This window comes from Sciurus carolinensis, chromosome 1 (genome assembly GCF_902686445.1).
Source record: "Sciurus carolinensis chromosome 1, mSciCar1.2, whole genome shotgun sequence".
Taxonomy (NCBI): Eukaryota; Metazoa; Chordata; class Mammalia; order Rodentia; family Sciuridae; genus Sciurus; species Sciurus carolinensis.
The window spans coordinates 67,898,395-67,922,666 of NC_062213.1; the positions used below are offsets into that span (position 1 = coordinate 67,898,395).

The 24,272-nt window shown below is 34.9% G+C and overlaps 1 protein-coding gene across 8 annotated transcripts in view; it reads right to left on the minus strand.

Moving 5' to 3' along the window:
* Positions 1 to 1,581: 1,581 nt before the first annotated feature.
* The window catches only part of Sgk3 (serum/glucocorticoid regulated kinase family member 3), a 110,974-nt gene continuing 88,283 nt past the window's right edge, over positions 1,582 to 24,272 (minus strand). For 3 of the 8 annotated variants that reach the window (XM_047516912.1, XM_047516922.1, XM_047516931.1), the window contains 10 exons: positions 23,754 to 23,811; positions 19,057 to 19,140; positions 18,823 to 18,954; positions 14,469 to 14,581; positions 14,331 to 14,367; positions 13,682 to 13,768; positions 11,080 to 11,175; positions 8,278 to 8,433; positions 5,654 to 5,743; positions 1,584 to 3,605 (listed from right to left, as the gene is read on the minus strand). In XM_047516912.1, the coding sequence (XP_047372868.1) occupies positions 3,435 to 3,605; positions 5,654 to 5,743; positions 8,278 to 8,433; positions 11,080 to 11,175; positions 13,682 to 13,768; positions 14,331 to 14,367; positions 14,469 to 14,581; positions 18,823 to 18,954; positions 19,057 to 19,140; positions 23,754 to 23,811 (1,024 nt within the window). In that variant the 3' untranslated portion in view covers positions 1,584 to 3,434. Of the gene's footprint in view, positions 3,606 to 5,653; positions 5,744 to 8,277; positions 8,434 to 11,079; positions 11,176 to 13,681; positions 13,769 to 14,330; positions 14,368 to 14,468; positions 14,582 to 18,822; positions 18,955 to 19,056; positions 19,141 to 23,753; positions 23,812 to 24,272 lie in introns of all 8 variants that reach the window. The other 5 variants (XM_047516965.1, XM_047516973.1, XM_047516939.1 and 2 more) reach the window with 3 other exon arrangements.

The window sequence follows — 24,272 nt, forward strand, 5'->3', positions numbered from 1 at the left end:
AGGCTGGCTAGGGAGACCGGAAGGAAAAGAAGTCAGCTGTGGGGCTTCTGAGAAAGTGGGGAAAGTGAGCATCCTCTTTTTGCCTTGAGTTAAGTATTTCGTCTGTTGTGACATCTGAGAATACTAGAGCCATATGGGATCAAAAAAGAAAACTTCCATGGGATGAAGTAAATGCAGAGTGGGAGAGCAAGGGAATCTGGGATCTTGGTGAAATTGTCTAGCCACTGATCAAAACATACCTGCTAGACATTTTCCTTCATACTTAATGGAATAATTGTCTTTAATTTAAAAAAAATAATGACTTGGTGTTCAACATCAATAGATCATTAACAAAGTAAGCTATTTTTTTTTTTTTTTCAGTGCTAGGGATTGAACCCAAGGCCTTGTGCATGCTAGGTAAGTGCTCTACCTCTGAATTACACCACCACACTTAAGCTATAACTTTTGCATTATGATTTACTATCGAGTCATTAGAGGAGAAAAATCAACAGAGAAATGCCATATTAACTATCCGGAAAGGATTAAAAAAAATCCGATGGAGATAAAATTTGAACATTTGAGTAGGTTGATTTTTCTGTATATATGCCTCCTGGAGTACATGTGTTGACCATTTAAACAGAGAACATTTAAATATTGACAACTCACTGTAGACTTTCCTACACAAAATTTAACTAAAATTGAAGTGGAAATATCTGCTCCCTAATTAGTGAATTGCTCAAAATATTTTAAGGGGGAAAAAAAGATGAACCCCTGTGGTGGCATATGCCTATAATCCCAGTGACTCAGGAAACTGAGGTAGGAGGTATGCCAACTTTGAGGCTGGCCTCAGCAACTCTGCAAGACCAACAACTTGTCTCAAAATAAAATATAAAAAGAACTGGGGATGTAACTCAGTGGTAAAAGTGTCCCTGGGTTCAATCCTCAATATAAAAAAATTAAAAAAAAAAAAGGGAGAGAGAAAAGTGGTAGAGAACCTCAATATTTTTATGTATGATTTTTACAAAGCTACACAGTACTCTCCATCCTGCCCATTAATCTCATTTACACACAAAATTTGGCCTATCATTTCAAAGTACTCAAATCACCTGAAACTCACTAAGTACACTTGAGGGTTTCATATTGATATGCTCTGCATGTTTGTCCCCACAATATTCATGTTGTCATCAAATCCCAATGTGACAGTATTCAGAGATGAAGCTTTGGGGAGGTTAATGGAATTAGTGCCCTTAAGAGAACCCAGAGAGCTAGCTGACCCCTTCCTCTCCACAAGGAAATAGTGAAAAATTTCCACGTATTAAGAATGGGTCCCTGCTAAACAACAAACCTTTACTTGGGAATGGAATAATCTGTAAAACCCAGTAAAAGAAAAATCAGTAAAGGCAAGAGGCAGAAAATTCCACTGAAAAAATGGAGCTAACTTCCAAGTGGCACAAATGAGCAATTAAGTCTTCATTTAGACCTTTGAGTTTACTAATTACCATGAAATAGTTCAATTGTTCGAAGGGCATGTATTTTACCAAAAGACATGCGGAGAGAAAAGATAAACTTGGAAGAAATTTTGTTAATCCGTTCAAAAATTTTGGTAAAAGTTTATAATTTTCTTTCCCACATATTTGTAAAGACTGTTGTAATCATTTCCAATTTTAATTTCAAATAATGACAGGCATTAATCTTTTTTCTAATTTTATTATACTATGTCAATTTGTATTTCTTGTGATCTGAGAAACAAAATTCTATTCTAAATTTGTTCTTTAAAATATACAATATTGAACTTTAACTTTTGGTAGTTTAATTAAAGAGCATCTGAATTTAAAAAATCATACAAGAAACTACAATTTTTGTTTTGGTTTATCACAAAGAGCTTTGTGTAAAAGCAGAACTTACAGTAGTGCCAAACCAACCAAATATTTACAGTGTAGATATTAAATTGACCTTCTAAAGGAAGATTCAGTGTATTGAATGCAAATATTATTAACTGAACAAAAGCATCTCCTCCTTCCCCATTCTGTTGAACAATGAGCCAAAGGGTATTGGTGAGAAATGCTTTTGTGATTTCTTTCTCAAAAGAATGCAAGGAAGGGAAGTTTATTCTTAGAGACATCTAAACTGAGGGGTGACTAAACTCTCACAATACTGCTTCCTACATGACTTGAAAATCCACCACTCTAAGAACCAGAATTCCAAGTTAAGCATTCTTTTTTGTTTTTTCTATAGCTATTCATTTTTAGCATTACAAATATACAAATTACTAGTATGCTATGATTTTAAGGTCAGTTTCCTTACTTTTTTCTAAGGTACATACAAATATTGGAGAATTTGGGGTGTAGCTCAGTGGTACAGCAGTGCTGGGCATGAGGCCCTTGGTTTGATCCCCAGTACCACCAAAGAAAATTTTTAAAAAGATAGTGAGTATGCACCTGCCTGAATTACTTTTAATTTTTATTACAGTGTAGTTAAACTACATTCATTTACACTGACCCAGATTTGTAATTTTACTCTAATTCCCAATCAGGTAAATATTCTAGAGAGCTACACATTTCTTTTTATGTAACCAAATAGGAAGATAGTTTTTAAATAGCTATTTGCAAAAGTAAATACCAAGATTTAGATTTAACAGTATATTAAACATTAAAAAAAACCAAAAGGAACATAAATAGAATATATTTGTAATATAAATATATGATGCAGAGACATTCATTTTTGGCACCACCTAAGAAAAAAATTCTGGCAGTACTTTATTAACCTCCAGATCTTTGGGAATTCTTAAAATTTCAAACCATTAAATTTTTAATTTTCCTGTAGATGAAAAATAATTCACAAATTTGAACCGGTATTTCAAAAGCAAATGACTTCCCTTTGTTTCTTATTTTATTGTCTGTAAAATGAACAATTATTTAGTATTAACTAGCAGCCAATATGTTAATTATGCTTTTACATTTTTACCCAATTATTTCAAATAGTGGTTTCTCATGGAAAGATGGTTTCTTCTTAAACACCAAGTACCAATTGCATAGTTCTGATTTGATAATAAAAATCATAGTAGAGTTACAAAGGTATTAATATAAGTTAAATGAATTGAAATAGACTGTTAAAAAACAGTCTATCTTGGGTGTTAGTGTAAACTTAAGAGGGAAAAAGAACAGTCAATAGCAAAAAAGTTCTCTTTAAAAATAGGTTAATGCTAAGAATAACAGTTTTTAAATTTTCTGTTTAAAAATAAGCTTAATAAACAAGAATACAAATTTTAATCCAAAACAGCTCTTTGAAATGCCCTATTTTCTTGCATACAGCAGAAAATACATTTTTCATAGTTTTCAACATTACATGTAAAAATGAGGCACTGTTATACATATTTGAATATATTCACAAAAATAGGAGTCTCAGTCCCATCCGTAGTCTTGTATTTGCATGACAGTTTCTGAATAGCAAACTGTTCACAAAAATAAGTCTTCTGAAGGAGGTGCATATGAGAAACCAACAAATGCATCATCAGCCTCCAGGACGCTGGCATTCACTATGGAATAGTCAGAAGACACACACACGGAATATGGAACTGTTTCCTCTGTAAATGCTGTGTCAAAGTTCCTAATATCATCTGGTCCAGCCTAAAACATCAAAAGAACAGTATCAGTCACCTTGGTTTTTCTTTCATTCACCTTTCATTAAAGTGTTTTTATGACTATATACTTTTTTTCCTAGCAAGTTTAGATATTTTCCTACTTTAATTTTCTACTTTTCCTTTCTGAACTTTTATTTAGGTAAGGCTATCTGCTCTAACAGTTAAGGTCTTGTCAGATGGAGAGAGGAGAAAGAAGGTCGAGCAAGGCTAGCATAATACAGTCCTCCTTACCTCTGCTAATTTGAATCTGAGACCCTGTAAACTGACCTCCTTTCTATCCCTACCACTAGCCCTGTGTTCAGAAACAAGGCTTGGGTAGGTTTTCAGGACAGCATTCTACATTCTTCCACAAATGCCTGCCCATCCAGTTTTTCAACTCTGGATAAATGAAGCCTTTTGATGGAGGAATGAAAGGGCTATAAGTAAAACTGTGAAAGGTCACTCTTGTGCTACAGAGATCACGCAGTCTCTGATAGGGCATCCTTAGCTATGGAGATCTAAGGGGACCAGGTGCATGGGAAATGGAGTTAAGGTGGTGACTTAGGTTCATAGGCAGTAGTTTATTCTTCCTTTATGAGTCTGATGCAAGCTAATGAAACCTACCATTTGACTATATTTACAGATAAAAAGTGATACAAATTCAGGTGATTAATTTTTTCTATTTTACAGGGAAGGGAATAATTGAAATGTCCAAACCATAAAGTAAAACAGAGATGAATGAAAAGACAGGGATTCAGAGAAGAGATTATAAGCTGAAAATATTAATTAGGCTGGTATGTCTACAAATTGAGCAGAGACCAGGGATACCTAGAATGCTTGATCCTTCCACTTAAGAAAATCCCTTACAGGGGACAAAGAATTCTAAAAATGATAGCATTAAAGATTTTAAGCATAAAAGAAATACAATTTTTGAAAATTTGCCCTTGAGAGAATTCTGAAGCATGGGTTTTTGAATTTTGTGAAATTTGCAAACTGTTAATTCTTCATATAAATTACCTTATCTCTTAAGCTTGTTTTCTCTTCTGTAAAAGAATACAGGCTGAGTATCCCTAACATAAAAATCCCAAATCTGAAATGCATCAAAATCTGAAATTTTCTGAGCATCAATATGATGCCACCAGTGGAAAATTCTTCACCTGACCCTCATGTTATGAAATGCAACCAAAACTCAGGTGCACCAAAATATTATATAAAACTACCTTCAGGCTATATGCATACATTGTATATAAAACATAAATGAATTTTGTGTTTAGATTTGAGTCCCATCATCTATAAGATATCTTATTTTACATATGTACATATTCAAAAATCTGAATCCTGCCTGAGCTTCCCAAGGTGTTAGGATTATAGGCATGTGCCACCAAACCTGGTACATATCTTTGATACAGTTTTTTGTATAAAGAAACTACCTTTAGGTAAAATGTTTCCATCAGTAGATTTAACAAGTTCTAGCTAACATGAACATTTTTATAATACTATCTTACTGTTTTCCAAAAAGCGTATAAAAATTTATATTACCATTAAAAATGTCTGCTTGTGCCTAGTTTTAAATCATCTAGGGAAAAAACTATCCTTAGTGTTACTTAAAAATGTTTATTGATTTATTATGTATAAAAATGAAACCTAATAATTTAATTTGCTTTTTTTTCCTTTTTTTACTGAGTTCATTCCTTTCTTACCCAAGTGCCAAAGAAACATTTCACAACTGTGCTGGAAGATATTTTCATTAACCTAATCAAACTACAAACTTATGAAAGTTATTAGTAGTACTAGGCAACCCTGTGTGACATATTTCACAAATATTTAAATAATGACTTTATTTCATTCAGGTTAGATTTTGAGATCTATTTCCAAAATGGTAATAACTACAGTTCTATGCTTCCCTAGTTTATTTGTTTGTGTGTGTGTGTGTTTTGTGGTGCTGGGGATTGAACCCAGGGCTTTGTGCTTGACAGGCAAGCACTCTATGAACTGAACTATATCCCCAGCCCTTGTTTCCCTACTTTAGAAAGAAAGATTTGGGTATATACTCACCACATTAGGATTAAATGGTGGTGGAATCTTCTTTTGTACAAGGTCAGTCCAGCTGAGTGATTCAAAAAAAGGATGATTCTGAATTTCAAGCTGGAATATTGAGAAAAAAATTTTTTTTTACTAATGATGAAGAATATATTAAATATTCACTGAAGAATTTTATGAGACCAAACCATTACCATTTGGCTCCCCAATATTTTTTTTAGGCAAATGTTTATGTCATTCATGTGACAAAACGGTGAGCAGACTTGTGAAAGACAGTTACTTCGAATGACCTACTTAAACTTATGTTGTCTTCATGACAGTTTTTCCACAGGTAAAATTGGGTTAACATTTCTGACCTAAATACTTCACAGGTTGTTTTAAAGATGAGCACAAAAAATATGGAAATAAAAGTGCTATGAAAAGAATAAGGCACAAAAGAATTATTTCCTGAACAGAGGATATAAATAAGTTGAGCCAATAGTTCTACACATTGGAGCAGAAGTAAAGTCAAAGCGATGAGCTCTACTACTAGAAAAAAATAATGTACTCTGGGTTGGTACTATCAAAAGTGATACAGTACTGATTGTAGCATTTTTTTTTTATTCCCTGCAAGGTGCCATGGGAATGTATAAAATAGAACCCAATGTAGTCTGGTGGGTTAAAAAAAGATTTCTTAAAGTGATGTCTGACCAGGTGTCTTAAAGATGAATAAGACAAAAATAAATAAATAAAATAAACGAAGAATGATCCAGGCAGAACAGGAAGGTTCTGTGATGAAAATACAGGTCAGTTTGGCCAAGAAAATGAGACTCTGGTATCTCAGAGATAGAAGGGACTGTCACAACAGGTGAAGCTCGAGAGCTAAACAGACCATGCTGAGTCTATGTTAAGAATTTTAGATTTTAATCCAGGGTTATGGGAACCCATCAAGGAGTATTAGTTATAGGAATGTTAACTGTTGCTGTTGTTGTTTGGCTGGCTTTTTAAAAAAACTTCCCTGGCTATCAAGGAGAAATGAATTGGAGAGTCAAGACAGAAAGAAGTGTCTGGTTATTGGAAAGATTTAGGTGGTAAATGCAATAAGACCTGTTATTAAATATGGAAGTAAATAAGAGAGAAAAGTCAAGAATGCCTTTCAGATTTTTTAACAGAAAAACCAAAGGACAGTGATGTCCTTTAATATGAAAGAAGATAATAGGAGGATGAGGGCAGGATTTCAGTTTTCATGCACACATACACATAGGTAGGTAGATAGATTATGTTTGGCAGTAGTAAGGATTGAATTCAGGGACTTGACCATGCTGGGCTAGAATTCTATTATGATCTACTTCTCCAGCCCTAGGATTTCAATTTTGAACATGCTGTCACTGAGGTACTCTAAGGAAATCCAGCTGTGGGGGAAGTGGGCAGATACTCTGTAAGTCTAGAGTTTAGAAGAGGTTTCAAGATATAAATATAAGAGATAAAGACATACAGATAGCTAAAGCCACAGGACCAAAATGAAATTGTCCAGAAAAAGAGCACAGAAGAGAAAGAGGGTTTAGGACAACCACAAGGGAGTGATGTCCTTTAATATAAAACACATCTAATAGGCTGAAGAAGAGAGGCTCACACAGTAGAGTATGGTGGGACACCTAGAATGAGATGAGTGTGTTCTAGTATGAGCCCCAGGAACTGGAGAATGTTGCAAATTTACTGCTCTGAGAGTAAGATTCTTAGCAAGGGGACAAATGGAAATGGACCTTTTCCACCATAACAGGGAGAAGGAATGGCAGATAAAGGTGTATGTAAGGCCTGCAAGTTTGATAGCAGGAAGCTGAGTTAGTTCCACTCTGATGGTCTTTTTCCCTATAAAACAGAAAATAAGATCATGTGCTCCAAGAGACTGGTTGGGGAACTATTTCAAAACATTTCAAAAGGTCTACAGGAACATACACATTTACTTTTCTTTTAGTGGTGTTAGGGACCAAACCCAGAAACTTGCAAATATGCACACTCTTCCACTCAGCTACATGCCCGGCCCACATTTACCCACCGTACCCCAGCCCGGGTCCTGAAGACTGAACCCATGGTGCTCTATGAAGTAAGTAAGGGTATGAAAGCTAGATGTGGAGTATAAAGAGGAGATTAAATTATTATAAAGATTAAATGAAAAAATGTAAGTGAAAGTGCTTTAAACATTACATAGTCCTATTATGAGTACTAGTGAAAACTGTGGGAACCAGTATGCTTTTCTCAGTTGTGTTATTCTCTTTTTTTTGGTGCTGGGATTGAACCCAGGACCTCATGCATTTTAGATAGTGCTCTACCACTGAGCTTTAGTACCCCACCAGTTGTACTATTCTTTATTTTTCAGGTACTGGGGATTGAACTCAGGGGCACTGAACCACTGAGTCACATCCCGAGCCCTATTTTGTATTTTATTTAGAGACAGGGTCTCACTGAGCTGCTTTTGAACTTGTGATCCTCCTGTCTCAGCCTCCTGAGCTTCTGGGATTACAGGCGTGCACCACCGCGCCTGGCATGTGCTATTCTTTAACAGCTATATTTATACCATTAAATGCCACATAAAACAAGAATTTCTCTACAAATTTTAAATAAGATTAAATAGGGCTTATGTTGGGAAACATATTACGTACAAAGTCTTCTTTGGCCCCAAGTCGATTTTGTCTGTCTTTTTCTAGGAGTTCTTCCAGAATGGACCAGGCTGTGAGGCTTACTCCTGGTCTCAAACTTAGAGGTTTGTGAAGAATATTATCATACATTTCAGCAACATCTCGGCAGTAAAAAGGAGGCTGAAAAACAGAAAAGCAAAATAAACTTACAGGTAAATGAATTATACCAAAATAATTTTTAAACAGTTGGATTTGGCTTTGAGCTGCAGAGAGCAGCTGGGTCTGGACAGTGGCAGAAATGTACAGCCCTCTCAGGATATGCAGATATCTGCAGCATGGCCTCCTGATGTAAAGAAATTCTAAAACCTAGTATGTGGTACAGTTTCATGTTCACTGAGTAAATAAAGCTCAGCTCATTCAATAGTACTTTGAAGATAACTGTTAAACTGCATACAACTCATAATGGTAGGTTGTAGAGAAAACCACCAAACCAACCTCATCATCACAGTTATGATAGAACCACTGGAAATAAAAACATTAAGTAATTTGAGACTTGGGAATAAAACTCATTCTAGGAGAGACTGAAGCCTGAAGATAAGTTTCTAAGTACTTGTGATAGTAACAGCATTATGAGTATATTTTGCAAAAATAGAAAAAGGCTAGTATTATAGTCTATATCTATATAGCTATAATTGCAACTTCAATATGAGCATTGGCCAGTTAATCATCTAGTTCAAAGTTTTAAGGTAAAAATAATTTTTAAAGTTAAGGAAGTTTTTTCAAAAAATTTTGGTTATAGATAGACACAATACCTTTGTTTTTTATTTATTTATTTTTATGTGGTGCTGAGGATTGAAGCCAGTGCCTCACACATGCTAGGCAAGCGCTCTGCCACTGAGTCACAGTCCTAGCCCCCTAAAGTTAAGGAAGTTTTATAGGCCTATCATTTTTTCATTTTATGGGAAAGAAAATAACTTTACTTTTTGCCTTTGGAAATGTAACTTTGGGGCTAAGGTTGTGGCTCAGTGGGAAAGCACTTGCTTAGTACATATGAGACCTTGGGTTTGATCCCTAGCACCACATAAAAAAGCTAAATAATCAAAATAAAGGTATTGTGTCCATCTACAACTAAAAATATTTTAAAATATAAATATATAACTTAAAGCCAAGGCATGGTGGCATAAGACTGTAATCAAAGTTACTTGGGAGGTTGAGGTAGGAGAATCACAAGTTCAAGGCTGGCTTCAGCAACTTAAGGAGATCCTGTCAAATATATATATGACATATACACACATACGTATTATGTATATGTATATATATATTTGTGTGTATATATGTATATATACATGTACATATACATATATATAACTTCATTTTATATTTTCAAAGTCCTCTAAGGAAATAAAAAGGATTCTGAAATATCAAGACACACACTCAGTGAAAGTACGGTGGTTAAGCTGTAAAGTAGTTTTCTAAAGGTTGAGCTGGGGTATACAGCTCAGTGATACAGTGCTTGCCTAGCATGTGTGAGGCCCTGGATTCTTCCCCAGTACAGAAAAATAAACAAACAAGGTTCTAAGTTGCTGGCATTACTAGAAAAGTAGCTCTTTTAATATGTTCTTAGCCAAGAGCACTGGCTTTTCCTAGAACTCTATCATGCAAAATTAGTGATATGAAACAAATACTCTAACATGCACCTGATTATGCCAATCAAACTTCATTGAGAGCTCCAGTTTGTTGGAAAAGCAAATGCAAACGCATGTATGTGTGAGCATGCACACGCACACACACGCGCGCGCCAGCGCACACACACACACACACACGATACATCTCAGCTGATGGTAGCATTTAGCACCAGGGATTAGTATATAGTTCCCAAGGATGGGACTGCTAAATACCACAAAGGGAAACTAAAACTAATTCATTCAAATATTTCAAAGAACCTACAGAAAGATATAATTTATTCTTTTCTAAAAATATTTTAAAATTTTTAATAAATTTTTGAAGTTGTAGAGGGACAGCATGTCTTTATTTATTTTTATGTGGTGCTAAGGATCAAACCCTCATGCATGCTAGGCAAGTGATCTGCCACTGAGCTACAGCCCCAGCCATAATTTATTCTTCTAAAGATATGTAAAATTACTAAAATGCCTAAACTGTTTGCTTTGGGTTGGAGCAATGTTACCTCAATGCAGAGATACAACTACTTATTATTTATCAGAAGCTCTGACTGGCCTCATGTAGCTGTGCTTATTAAAAACTGAATAAATCCATTACACAGTCAACATTACTTTTCTCCCACGAAATCTTTAAGACATGGTGTCTCAAGAGACGGTAACAGAGGGTGATATTCAGTGACAGAAAAAGCTGAGTGACCTGTGTCATTTAACAAACCCCATAAAAAAGAACAAAACTCAAAAGGCATTATCTTTTGAAATACAATATGTTGATAAAATGCAAAAATCTTTTTCTTTTTCATTTCTTTGAATTAGGGAGATGATGTTTGGGGTACACGGAGTAAAAGCAGGTAATTTTAAAGTTACCACTAGATGTCTATTTATATAAGTGCTAGTAGAATGAAAACACCTAAAGCAGCGATCTGTATGACAGAGATAATTTTATTAATTTAAAACACTAGTAAAAAAATGAAAAAAATTAATTTTTGTGCATACTCCTAATGTGGGCTTAAATTCATTTAACCAGGGTATAACTGCTCTAGTAGTGTTACCTAAGTGTCTGTGAGATTACTGAGAGAGAGAGGGAGAGAGAAAGTGCCAAATCAATGATGGCATATTGGAATAACAATCAAAGAATAGAAATACATACCAATCCATACAGCATTTCATACAGAACAGCACCAAGGCACCACCAATCTACAGTGTTGTCATAGGGCTGTTTTCTGATTACTTCGGGTGCAAGGTACTGAAGAAAAGAATGAAATACAAGAGCAACTCAATAAAACTTGGGATGAAATTTAGGAAAAATTGATAAATTTAACAAAGTGTTAAGTGTTTTATTATCACAGTAAAATCACATCATCTTGATTTTCAACAGGTTGGGAGTTCTCACTCTGTAACAGTGGTTCTTAGGCAGTGCCAGCTGGAACACTTTTCAAAATACACACCCTCAGGCACATCCCCCAGAAACTGCTGCAGCTGATGTACAGAAGCAGACAGCAAATGCAAGATCTACCGAGTATGTGAAGTGGGTGTTTTGGGAGAAAGTCTTCTATCAGATTAATTTATTTTAGGAATTCATCTGCTTATTTATGTTTTCTCCTTGAAAAAGAATCCTTTCCTTTCCCTTCTTTCTTTCTTTGAGATGGGGTCTCACTGTTGCTTAGGTTGGCCTAGAACTTCTGGGCTCAAGTAAACTTTCTGACTCAGTTTACCAAGTAGTTGTGACAGACACATACCACTGTGCCTGGTTTAAGAATTCTTAATGTGGCAATTATAATCAATTTTTTTCAGTGAAAGAAAATAAGACTAAATTACATTCTTATTTGAAAATTACAGTGGCAATTCTCAAACATATTTTGAAAACTTGTGTAAGCTATTAGGTGGCTATTTACATTTTAATTGGTAAAAAAACTAAATGCATCATAATTTCACACTTAGAAGATGATGAATTTGAATTTTTTTGTCTTGTTTTGTTTTGGCAGTGCTGGGGATTGAACCTAGGGCCTTGTGCATGTGAGGCAAGCATTCTACCAACTGAGCTATATCCTCGGTCCCATGAATTTGAATTTTAGACTTCAAGATATATAACCTCTTCTCACATGAAATATACATAAGGAAATAATTTCATCTTATAATTTTTTATGTGAACCAAAGAAAAGGTAACAAACTGTTAAAAATTTGACAACTTTTGATCACATTCAGATTTAAACGACAAAAAACTTGTTTCCTTTCTAAAAACTATAGAACTTACGATTTTATTAATTATGAATTCATTGTACCTTCACAAAAAGTGTTTCTTTATACTGTAAATAAAATAGAATGGTTACAAATATATATATATATGTATATATATATATAAGATCTAAAGTGAGATTAGAGAGAGAAAAATACAATTTAATGTAAATATTACCTATACTTTTTAAAAAAATAATTTAACCTTTATCTTACTTATTTTTTTAATGTGGTGCTGAGGACTGAACTAAGTGCCTCAACCCTGCTAGGCAAGCACTCTACCACTGAGCTACAACCCCAGTCCTATTACTTATACTTTTAATTATGTTCTAGATCTTTTTTTTTTTTTTTCATACCAGGGATTAAACCCAGGAGTACTTAATCACTGAGCCACATCTCCAGTCCTTTGTTGTATTTTATTTAGAGACAGGGTCTTGCTGAGTTGTTTAGGGCCTCGCTGAGTTGTTTAGGGCCTCGCTGAGTAGCCAAGGCTGGCTTTGAACTCACAATCCTCCTGCCTCCCTCCAAGTCGCTGGGATTACAGGAGTGTGCCACCGCACCCAGCTTGTTTTGGATCTTGATCAGAAAGAAGGTCATGTAAACATTTTATCATGTTTTCTTTCTTTCTTTTTTTTTTTTTTTTTTCTTTTTGTGAGGTACTGGCTCTAACCCAGGTTTCAATGTCAGCACTGTATTTGCGATTACTCCACAATAATGTTGAAATATGATATGGTACCTAAGATCACTATATAAATACAATAAAAGTAGGATATTTTGAAATAAACGTGTGTGAGGTCAGAGTAAGGCTTTCAAATATAAGTTGTAAGGTTTATTAATGTCACAAATGAAAAGACATTTTTCTCCTAATGTGATCAGAGAAAGGGATTCTTGGGTTGTGAATTATGATTTTTTATTTTTTTCACATCTATGGTTTTATTTTCTTCTATTAAATAAATTATTTTATTCACAAAATATTCCAACCATATAGAAAAATGTAGAAATCAATAAAACTGCCACGCAGATAAATGCAGTGTTAATATTTTATCCTATTTGCTTTGGCTCACTACAAAAAAAAAACTTTATTAAGATAGTCACATACCATATAATTTATCTTTTTAAGGTGTATAATTCAATGACTGTTAACATATTCACAGCACGGTAAAACCATGACCACAATCAATTTTAGGATAGTTTAACTGATTTGTGATTTTTAAAAAAGGATTAGAAATATAATCAAATGCTTAAAGATGCCTAAGGTAGAATTTTCAACACTAAGAACAAATAAGCATAATTTGGTTGGATTATTCAAAAGGGTTACATGGTATTTTACAATGCCAGTGAAAAATACCAACTATCAATAAAATCTAAATGTCCAGAAGGGATGATTACATTTCTAGCTGGCTAAAAGGTGAAATGAGTTTTTATTCTACTTTTTCTATTTCAGTTTTGTATATGTAAATGTGATTCATATTTGCATCTTATAAGTGATTATATCAATGACAAGATATGCTTCTTACCTCTGGAGTTCCACAAAAAGTGGTGGTAGTATCAGAAATAGCAATTCCTTCTTTACAAAGCCCAAAATCTGTTAAGACAACATGTCCCTGACAAATATAGAGGCAGTAAGATAAAACAATGCAGGAACACAAATAGACAATTTAAGAAAAACCCTTTTTATTTTGAAATAAAAAAAGAAAATTACAAAAATAGCACAGAGTCCTGGGTACCCTCACCCAGCTTCCCCAAATGCTGACATGTCATTGTAGTACAATATCACACAGGAAACTGACACTGGAATAACACTGTTAATTAGACTGAAGACTTTATTCAGTTTCACTATTTTGAACACTCATGCTTGTGTGTGTGTGTGTGTGTGTGTGTGTGTAGTTCTGTGCAGTACACATGTAGAGATTCATGTAACACCCACCACAATCAAGACAGAGAGCTATTCCATCCCAGAGGAATACCCCTGTCTGCATTCTCTCCCCTTGGGCCCCCCAACTCTCTGCCTTCCAACCACTGATCTGTTCTCCATCTCCATGGTTTTACATCTTGAGAATGTTATATAATGCAATCGTGTAGTATGAAACTTTTTAAGACTTTTTTCCCACCATAAATAACAACAGAAAATTGAGAACTAGTAGATTCTTCCAAGACAATACTTACCACTGAATCCAAAAGAATATTTTCTGGTTTTAAGTCTCTTTAAAAGGAAAAAACAAAACAAAAACAAAACAAAACTGAGTATTACCTAAAATAAAATATTAAAATGATATTTTTACATATAATATTTAAACAATTTACCTGTACACTATTTTGATGGAGTGCAAGTAACCCAATGCACTGGCAATTTCAGCAGCATAAAACCTTGCTCTGTGTTCGGGAAAGGACCGTTCTCTTTGTAAGTGAAAAAACAGCTGCAAAATGGGGAGGGGGAGTGGTTTAGGATCTTTCACACAGCATTAAATAAATATATTCAGTAAATAAAAAAGTAAAACTTGGTTTTGGTATTTTGAAAGTCAGATAAAAATGCACCAAAGCACAGAGCTGTGACCCTTCCTTGTCCATGTCTCTTATCCAACTATCATACCATTCTCTCTTCAATCCTGCATTTTTGTTTACCCTTGCTAACTTCACTTGTCTCCCCTGTACACCTCTATGCTTAATATCATGGTGTCCTCACCACTTCAGAACACCATTCTAGGAAAGGTCATTGTTGAAAAACAATTTGATACTGCCATGGAATTAACTTACTGGGCCTTTCTGGATTGCTTTTTCATTAAAAACAAAGGAAAGTAGTGGCTAGTAGAACAAATATAACTCACAGATATAATTTGCTTGAGATAGATTCTGTTTTTAGAAAAATCTGAATTAGCTGAGAACATAAATACCGGGATTTGGTGGGGGGAGGTGGATAAAAATTGTGTTTTAGTTTCTTGGGGGGGGAAAAAAAATGGAAAGCTCTGCCCCATTAGGCCTAAATTCAATGTGGTAGCAACTGGCTGGAGTGAAGCAGCAGCTGGACTCTCCAGTTTGTTTCTTAAACTTTCCAATTTTATTTCTCACAACCTGCCCTTTGGCCATTACATTATCTGCTCCAGGGAAGTCTGTACTAGGACCCTGGAATTCTAAAATGATAATCTCCTCTTGGGTCTTCTCCTATCTTGGAGAGTTCCCTCTGTGCTCCTTTTTGGCTCCAAACACTGAAGGGACACAGTTTCTGCCCTTGGTCCACTGTTATTTTTCCTCCAAATAACCCTCTCAGGTAACCTTATCTATTCCAATGATTTTACCCATCACCTCTCTGTTGGTATCTCCCACACAGACTCCCCCAGTTCAAGCCTCTGCTTGGAGCTGCTCCTGAAAATATCTCCTGCTGTCTCTTGAATATTTTACAAGTAAACAAGTTTAATTTGTTTAAAACAGAGACTCTTGTCTTCGCTTACAGACTTACTGCTACTACTGTGTTCTCCCCAGCCCTCTTAGCTACAGGAGGCAACAAGATACTGTGGAAAGAGCATTTGTAGCTGATTAGACTTGGGTTCAAAGTCTGGCTCTTCTCTTTTGTGTTGAATTCATTTAACCTCTGATTATCAAAATTGTTTTAAAAGGATCTTAACCTCTTCTGAAAGGTGGTGGTAAAGATCAGTTATATTATATCCTGACCAAGAGAAATGGGGCTGGTCTGGGATTCACCTAAACTATCCTTTACCCTTAGCCCTTGCATCTAGCTTCCATTTTATCTTCTAATTATTTCTGGAATACTTTCTTCTTTTTACCCCTAACCACTGCTTCTACTAGCTGTGGGCAACACTACTAGAATATTCTATTTGCTGCTCTCCCAATCTCATTTGCCCAACATTCTATTACTAATGTAAAAAAACTAAAATGAAAATTGAACCATGTCACTAAAAACAGTTAACATGAATTGCTTTGTAAATAAAAAACACTGTGCTTGCATTACTTACTCCATCCAATAATTCTGAGTTAGGAAATTAAAGAGGAAGCTAAGGCTCAAACAGGTTTGCTTATATACCCAGTATCATACAACTTATTTATTTGATATTTAACTTTGCTCTAAAGAGATGAAAGTACACAAAAAATAATATTACATGTCAAGATTAAAGTATAAGTATGGGGCTGGGGTTGTAGCTCGATGGTAGAGAACTTGCCTAGCATCTGTGAAGCACTGGTTTGATCCTCAGCACCACATAAAAATAAAAAAATAAAGTAAAGGTATCATGTCCATCTACCACTAAAAAATAAATAAATAAATAAATAAATAAATAAATAAATAAATAAAGTATAAGTATGAACATGAGGAGGAAAGTAACAGTAATTACAGCAGGGAACACAGGATGAAACCATGCTCCTGATATTTCTATCTTTTCTCCTCATCTTCATTCCTCATCTGCCTCCTGTCCCACTCAACTCCTACACCCTCCACTGCATTCTATTATATTTTACTCTCTTAGCCAAGTGCATCTTTTAGATGACAAGCCTACTCCTTTTCACCTCTGTTGCTCAGTTTATGAGCAGTCAAGCAGTCAGTGTGTAAAAAGGACTCAAAAGCAAACTCCTAAAACAGCATGAATAAACCACAGATAGAGGAGGAAACGTGCAACAGGATCTCCTCCTTAGTTACATGCCTCACATAAACATTTCAAAGAAAGAGTGGTATTTAAGAGTGGGCTTTGCCACAGGGCACAGTGGTGCACCTATAATTTCAGCTACTGGGGAAGCTGAGGCAAGAGGATTTCAAGTTTGAGGTCAGCCTGGGCAATTTAATGAGACCTTGTCTCAAAATAAAATAAAAAGGTCTTGGGGTATAGCTCAGTGGTAAAGTGCCCGAGTCCAATCCCCAGTACTGCAAATAAAAAACTAAAAGAATGGACTTTGCAGTAATGATGTCTAGATTAAATCTAGAGTCTGACACTTTCTGAAACATGACATTGAGAAAATTAACTCTGAGCCTCAATTTCCCTATGTATAAAATGGGTTGTTAGAGTGTTTATCTCAAAGTTGTGATGATTAACTGAAAAAATGCATGTTAAGTAAATTGCAAAGTGCCAAGCCCTCAGTAAATTCTCATTATCTGTTAGCACTTGTTACACACAAAATAAAATGACAACTTTCAATGCAGGAACAATGTGGGCTAATCTGTATCTCTAAATTACAGTGCCTGGGGGAGGACTCAAAATCTTGTCTCTATTTTGGATCTTAAGGAACTTTTGTCATAGATGCAGAGAGTTGAATAGATTCCTTTTTACAACCTTGCCCCAAGGTAAAGTTTGACAATCATTCAGATTTGCAGAATAGAAACTGGTCTTCCTAGTTCCTTTAATCTATAGTCAAGTGTATTACAGTAACACTGAAATGTCTTCTTCCCCCTTCTCTGAGACTAGGGGACAGAAGATTCCTTTGTAAAAATATGATAGTATCTACTAGTTAAAATAATTTTAGAGACATTCAGAGGTCAAAGATCAAACAAATTTGGTGCGAGGATGGAAAAGTAGAGTAACAGGTATAGTCACCTGCTTAGAACCTAGCAGACTATCTGATGTCTTGAGTTCAATTCCTGCCTCCAATACTTACCACATGACACCAACAACCAACCTGCCCTCTCTGTACCTGAATTTCTTTGTCTTATATAATAAAACTGCTCTGAAGATAAAATAATATAAAGAATGCTAATACCTAGTAATACTTGACACATTAGTTATTACTATAATTATTCTCAAACTAGCAGTATTTCCCAGAGTGTATTTTAATATCCTTCTGAATCAGAGTTTTGGGAAATATAATTAACAGATAAAGTTCAAACAAAAAAGAGAACTCTGATTTTTTTTAAAAAAATATTTTTCTTCATTTAATAAATCCTTTGTTTAAACTGGGCACAGTGGTGCATGCCTGTAATCCCAGCTACTCAGGAGGCTGAGGCAGGAGGGTCGCAAGTTCAAGACCAGCCTCAGCAACTTAGTGAGACCCTATCACAAAATAAAAAATAAAAAAGGGTTGAGCTCAGTGGTAGAGAGTATCCCTGGGCTCAATCCCCAGTACAAAAGAAAAAGAAAAGAAAAGAAAAAGGAAAGGAAAAGAAAAGAAAAGGAAAGGAAAGGAAAGGAAAGGAAAGGAAAAAAATATCCTTTGTTTAAGGCAGATCTTCTCAAAGTTTAACAAGCTGATACACTGTGAATCACCAAAAAGGTGATACAACATGAAGCATTTTCCAGCTGACTTCATTACAAGGCTTTTTATTAGAGGATCACTGATTAATAGTTTGTATATTTTAGAAAATGACAGGTTGGAGTGATATTTATATGGAACTGCTGAAACAATCATTATCTAAATTACATATCATGTTTTATTCTAATATGTCAGTGTATCATTCTTGCTACACAGCTTAGTGATGAATCTATCCATGGCCTATAGCTTCATATCAAGGTTCTTTTATGAATCTTCCCACTATGCCATATGCTTAAGGTCCCCCTCTTAACACTTTTCTACATCTTGTATTGTACTTTATCCCTCAAATATTGTTTTTACTCAACAAATAGCTATTGATAACACACTGTCATTTTAAAACTTACAAAAAAAATTATTTCATACTTTTTCTTCTAACCATTATCAATATTAGAAAACTAATTACAAAACTCACCTCCCCTCCATTAATAAAATCCAGAACAAAATAAAGTTTTTCGGTTGTTTGGAAAGAATAATGTAATCCAACCAAAAATGGATGTTTCACATTTTTCAAGAGTACATTACGTTCGGCCATAATATGTTTTTGCTGGAAAAAAAGGCAAAGGATCAACTTGTATTATACACTAGGAAAACAAATTTGTTAATTAAGAATATGGGCTCAGGATAAATGAAAGCTATTTTATTTTACCTCTTTTCTGTTGAGAACTATTTTTTTCTGTAATACTTTGACAGCATAAAATTTTCCATCCATTTTCCGTTTTGCAAGAAGAACCTGTTATAAAGATTGTGCAAACTATTAGAAATTTTGAGTTTTTTATAGCAATGATTCCCTTGTCAATAAACCAATAAGTCTCAAATTTTATAAAAAGCAGGTTCACGAGGGATCTAGATAATATTTTTATTCTGAAAGAGCACTATGGAATTCATTTCTATAATGGGATTTTTACTAATTTAAGTGCCAAAATCTACACTGCATGAGAACACTGTGTGTCAGTCTTGAATCGTGAAGAGTGCCCTGAGAAAATACTGAGGCTATAGTATAAACTTTGTGGCTACATTAAAAAAAAAAAAAAATCAGGACATGATTTTTAGTTTATCAAATGTATTGTTTACATTCGTTTTGTAGGTTTTAAATTCAAAAGAGTTCAGAGAAGGAAGCATCATGTATCACTGATTTTCTGTAATGGGTTGGGTTACATGTAGATACTTCAAAGAATCTGAAGAAACCTAGATGATCTCACCCCAGAAAAAGGAAGACATTCTCAAGGTTTTGCAAAGATGGTTGGTTGTGTACTGCCTAAGAATGTTTTGGTCAATGAAGGATCACAAATATGATGGTATAGACCATATAGCTAGGAATATAGGAGGCTAATGTCAGTACCTTCAATGACATTTGCTCAATGATGGAATCACATAAGAACATGTTCCCACTGTTAGGTGATGCATGACTTATTTGTAAGGGATTTGAGACCACCTGCACATTGAGTAAGTGAGAGTGTGTGTGTGTGTGTGTGTGTGTAGTGGAACCCAGGGCCTGCACATGGTAGGCAAGTGCTCTACTGCTGAACTATGTCTCCTGCCTGAAGATGTGTAACTATTAAATGACATGTTCCAAAGTTTTTTTTTTGAGACGATTGGACATAGCAACACTGCTGGGGTTTATTTCTAAAACCTCTGTGGTTTTCCTTGCTAAAACCTGTAACCCCAGGCTGAACACGTGAAAACATCAAAGCCCAATATAGAGGGAATTTTATAATTTACTGTAGAGCATCCCAGAATATATTTGTCCAGTAATCCTCAAAACTGTCAAGGTCATCAAAAAACAAGACAAGTCAGAGAAACTGTCAAAGCCAAGAGAGTCATGAGATATAAATGTAATGTGATATCCTGGATGGGATCTTTTTTTTTTTTTTTCAGCTGTTAATGGATCTTTATTTTATTTATATGTGGTGCTGAGAATTGAACCCAGTGCCTCACACGTGCCAGGCAAGTGCTCTATCACTGAGCCACAGTCCCTTGGATGAAATCCTGAAACAGAAAAAGGACACATGGCAAAAACTAAGAAAATCTGAATAAATTATAAACTTCTATTAATAATAATGTATCAACTTCTGTTTATTAATTGTGACGGGGCTGGGGAGATAGCTCAGTTGGTAGAGTGCTTGCCTTATAAGCACAAGGCCCTGGGTTCAATCCCCAGCACTGCAAAAAAAAAAAAAATGTATTAATTGTGACAAATGTAAGATGTTAATAAGAGGGCAAACTGTTGGGAACACTGGGAATTCTCTACTTTCTGCTTTCTGTAAGTCTAAAACTGTTTTTAGATTTATTAATAAAATACAATAAGGTCTGTTAAAAATTTTTGTTCATAAAGATGGAGTCAAAATATCTTTAGTATGAAAATGTTCTCAGCTCAACTGAATTTTTGTCATTTCTCAGTTTTTAGTTCTTGATCGTATTTGACTCTGTTGAATGTTCCTTCTTAAACTTTTTTCCTCTTCTTGACAACTACCACCTGCCTGACCTTTCCCTCTCTAATATTTCAACTGATTCATGTTCAGTACATTCCTAGAAAATACTTCAAGGAATGTGGCAACTAGAATACTGATTGACTTTAAGTAGGCAAGTTTTCAGTAGGTTGGCAGATTTGGACAACAGACAGGTTAAGCCAAACGGCAAATTAGACTGCCCCTACTTATTTTCAGTTTATTAAATATTTTTCCAGTTTTCCAGCAGATTGTAAATTGTCATTTGATTGCTTTTCCTTCTTTTTGTGTATTTTTATTCTCTGATTTATTGCATTTCACTAGCTTCTAGCCATTTTGCAAGATTTAAAATTTTTATTAAACAGTGTATGTATAGAAAAACTCACAAGTCAGTATAGATCAATACATTTTTTACAGTGAATACACCTATGTAACCACTATCCAGGTCAAATAAAACACACAAATAACCTGAAGCCTGTCTTGCCCCACTCCAGTCATGACTCATGTACTTCTTCAAGGGAAGTATCACTATTTCAACTTGAAGTAATTGCTAAGTTTTGTTCTTTTAAAAATTTTATGTAACTGAAATCATACAGATGAAATTGTCTGTTCTTTACTTCTTTTACTCTAAATTATGTAATATATATACATGTTGTGGCAGGTAACATAGTGTTCATTGCTGTATGTATTCACTCTTTCATCTATAAATATTTAATTGTTCATGAATAATGATTCTATAAGCATGCTTACACATGCTTTTCCTAGTACACATGCATTTCTATTGGAGAGCTAAGAGAAGATCCAGTGTCTCACAGGTAATGCCTATATTCAGTTTCAATAATTTAAATCAGGTTTCAACAGTGTCAAAAAAGAAACACCTAGGAATATATCTAGTTAAAGACAGGTGTAAAAAGTTCTACAGAGAACACTATAAAATACTATTGAGGAAAATTTAATAATGAACTAAAGGGGGTGGGGAGATAGCTTAGTTGGTAGAGTGCTTGCCTTGCAAGCACAAGGCCCTGGGTTCAATCCCGAATACTGTGGGGGAAAAAAAACAAAAAACAAAAAACAAAAAAAAGAAAACTAAAATAACAAGATTATAACACGATCATGGATTGAAAGAATTAATGTTATAAAGATGCCAAATCTCCCCAGATTAATCTATAGATTCAACACGATCCCAATCAAATTCCAACAGAATTTTTTGCAGAAACTGACAGGACTCTAGAATTTATACAGATATGTAGAAGGCTAAGAATAGCCTCTTGAAGAAGAACAAGGATTAAGGAACTTATTCTGTTGGATATTAAGCAACAGTTGTCAAGACAATGTGACAATGGTGTCAGGATAAACAAATAGACCAAGGGAAGAAATATAAAATATAGAAACAGAAATACAAACTATAAAATCTAAAAGTGGATCTGTACATATGTGAACACTGGATATATGATGAAGGTGGTCCTGAGATCACTGGGGAAGGAATGGTTTTTTTTATACATTCTGTAGGATCAGCTAAATACCCACATGGAAAAAAATGAACTGTGACTACACCACACATTATATGCAAGAATGAATTCTCTTGGACTATAGATCTAAGCACGACATTTACAAAACACAATGCCTTTTTTGTTGTTTTTTGAGATGATTGGTCTCACAATATTGCACAGGCTGGCCTTGAACTGTGATCCTCATGACTTGGCCTTCTGAGTTTCTGGGATTACATGCATTCATCACAGAGCCTGGCTAATGCTTTTGTTTTTAATGACAGACTACCTCTAGCATCCCAACAGACTACAACCATTTTGAGAGTAAACCTTCCAGTTTTCTGTGCTTAATATTAGTAAAATGCCCAGCATATAGCACGTGGTTCATATATATTTGGTGAATGAATAAACATACATGGGTTTAACTGCATGGTCAGTTTCTGGTCTCAAGGGAATTAAAAAAAAAAATAGATTAGAGTTACCAAACTATAAACACATACATATTCATTTTTTACTACAGATTAAAAAATAATGCAAAAAAGCCCCTAAATATAGTAAATGATTCTGACAAATTATCTATGACACTTTTCCTAATAACCTGTCCTTAAGTGATTCTCCTTCTTTGGTACAGCTACATTGTCGAGTTGAACAATTCAGATGATACTATATGAGAATAAAAAGGGTTTTTGCATATTCCTTCCCTTCTCCAACTCCTATTTACAGATGCTTATTTTTGTCTTTCTAGCTTCAGCTTAAATAGCATATCTTCAAAGACGCATCCTTGACCAATACATCTAAGTAGAGATCCCCCCAATAGCTGCCCTATTGTCCTCTGCCACTTCACCCTTTTCTTCATTTCTGTCATTGCCCCTTTACTATTTATATTTACCTGACTGCAAAATTTTTTTTCTGGTACTAGGTTTTGAACTTAGGGCCTCTCTATCACTGAGCTCTAAGTTCAGTCCTTTCTATTTTTTGAGACAAGGTCTGGCTTAAATAGCTGATACAGGTCTAAAATTTTTAATCCTCCTGTCTCAGTCTCCCAAATAGCTGGGATTACAGGTATGCACCAATACTCCCAGCTATGACTACAAAATTTTAGTGGACTATTTCCCCCACTAGCTTGAAAGCATTACAAAAGTATAATCACATCAGTTTTTTCAACAGTATCTAATCAGTTCCCAAATGAGTACTTGGCACATAGTAGGTACTCAATAAATAATTGTTCAATAAATGAACTTTTAGAAATTGAGTAGATGGCTTATTTCTTTAATTATTCTGTTAACACTTTGAGGGTAGGACTGAATCTTAACTTTATATCCTTCAAACAAAAAAGTCCCATAGCTCACACACATAAAGCATGCATTTCTTAAGTATTTATTCACTGAATGAGAAAATAAAAATATTCTTACCTTGCCAAAGCTGCCTTTTCCAATAACTTTTAAAAAATCAAAGTCAGTTGGCTTAGCACTGAAATAAATTAACAATGACGAGAATTAACCTCCTAGAAATTGGAAAGATGTTGACGTAAACATTTCCTAGTAAAGGATATGGAAAATAGGCCCCAAGGAACTTCTCTTACTGTTCCCTACCTGCCCTGCCTAAATGATCCTGCCACAAAATCCCCTCCCATGACCTGTCCCTGCTCCCCAAAAGGCCCTGCCAAAAGTAACTTACTCCTCCCATGACCTGGCTCTGCTAAGGCCCTTTTATAAAACCCAGACCCTCATAGTAGCCCACCGCCATTTTCCCCCTCAGATGTGCCCCTCTGGTGCTGAACAAAGCACTGCTGGTCCATGAGTCTGCCTCCATTTTCCTTCTCTTTTTATATTCTCCTTCATGTGCTTTCACCCAGCACCACGTTCTTTAATAAATAAATTTAGGTTCAAAATATTTAAGTATGATGATTCCAGTTTTTACACTGGTATTAA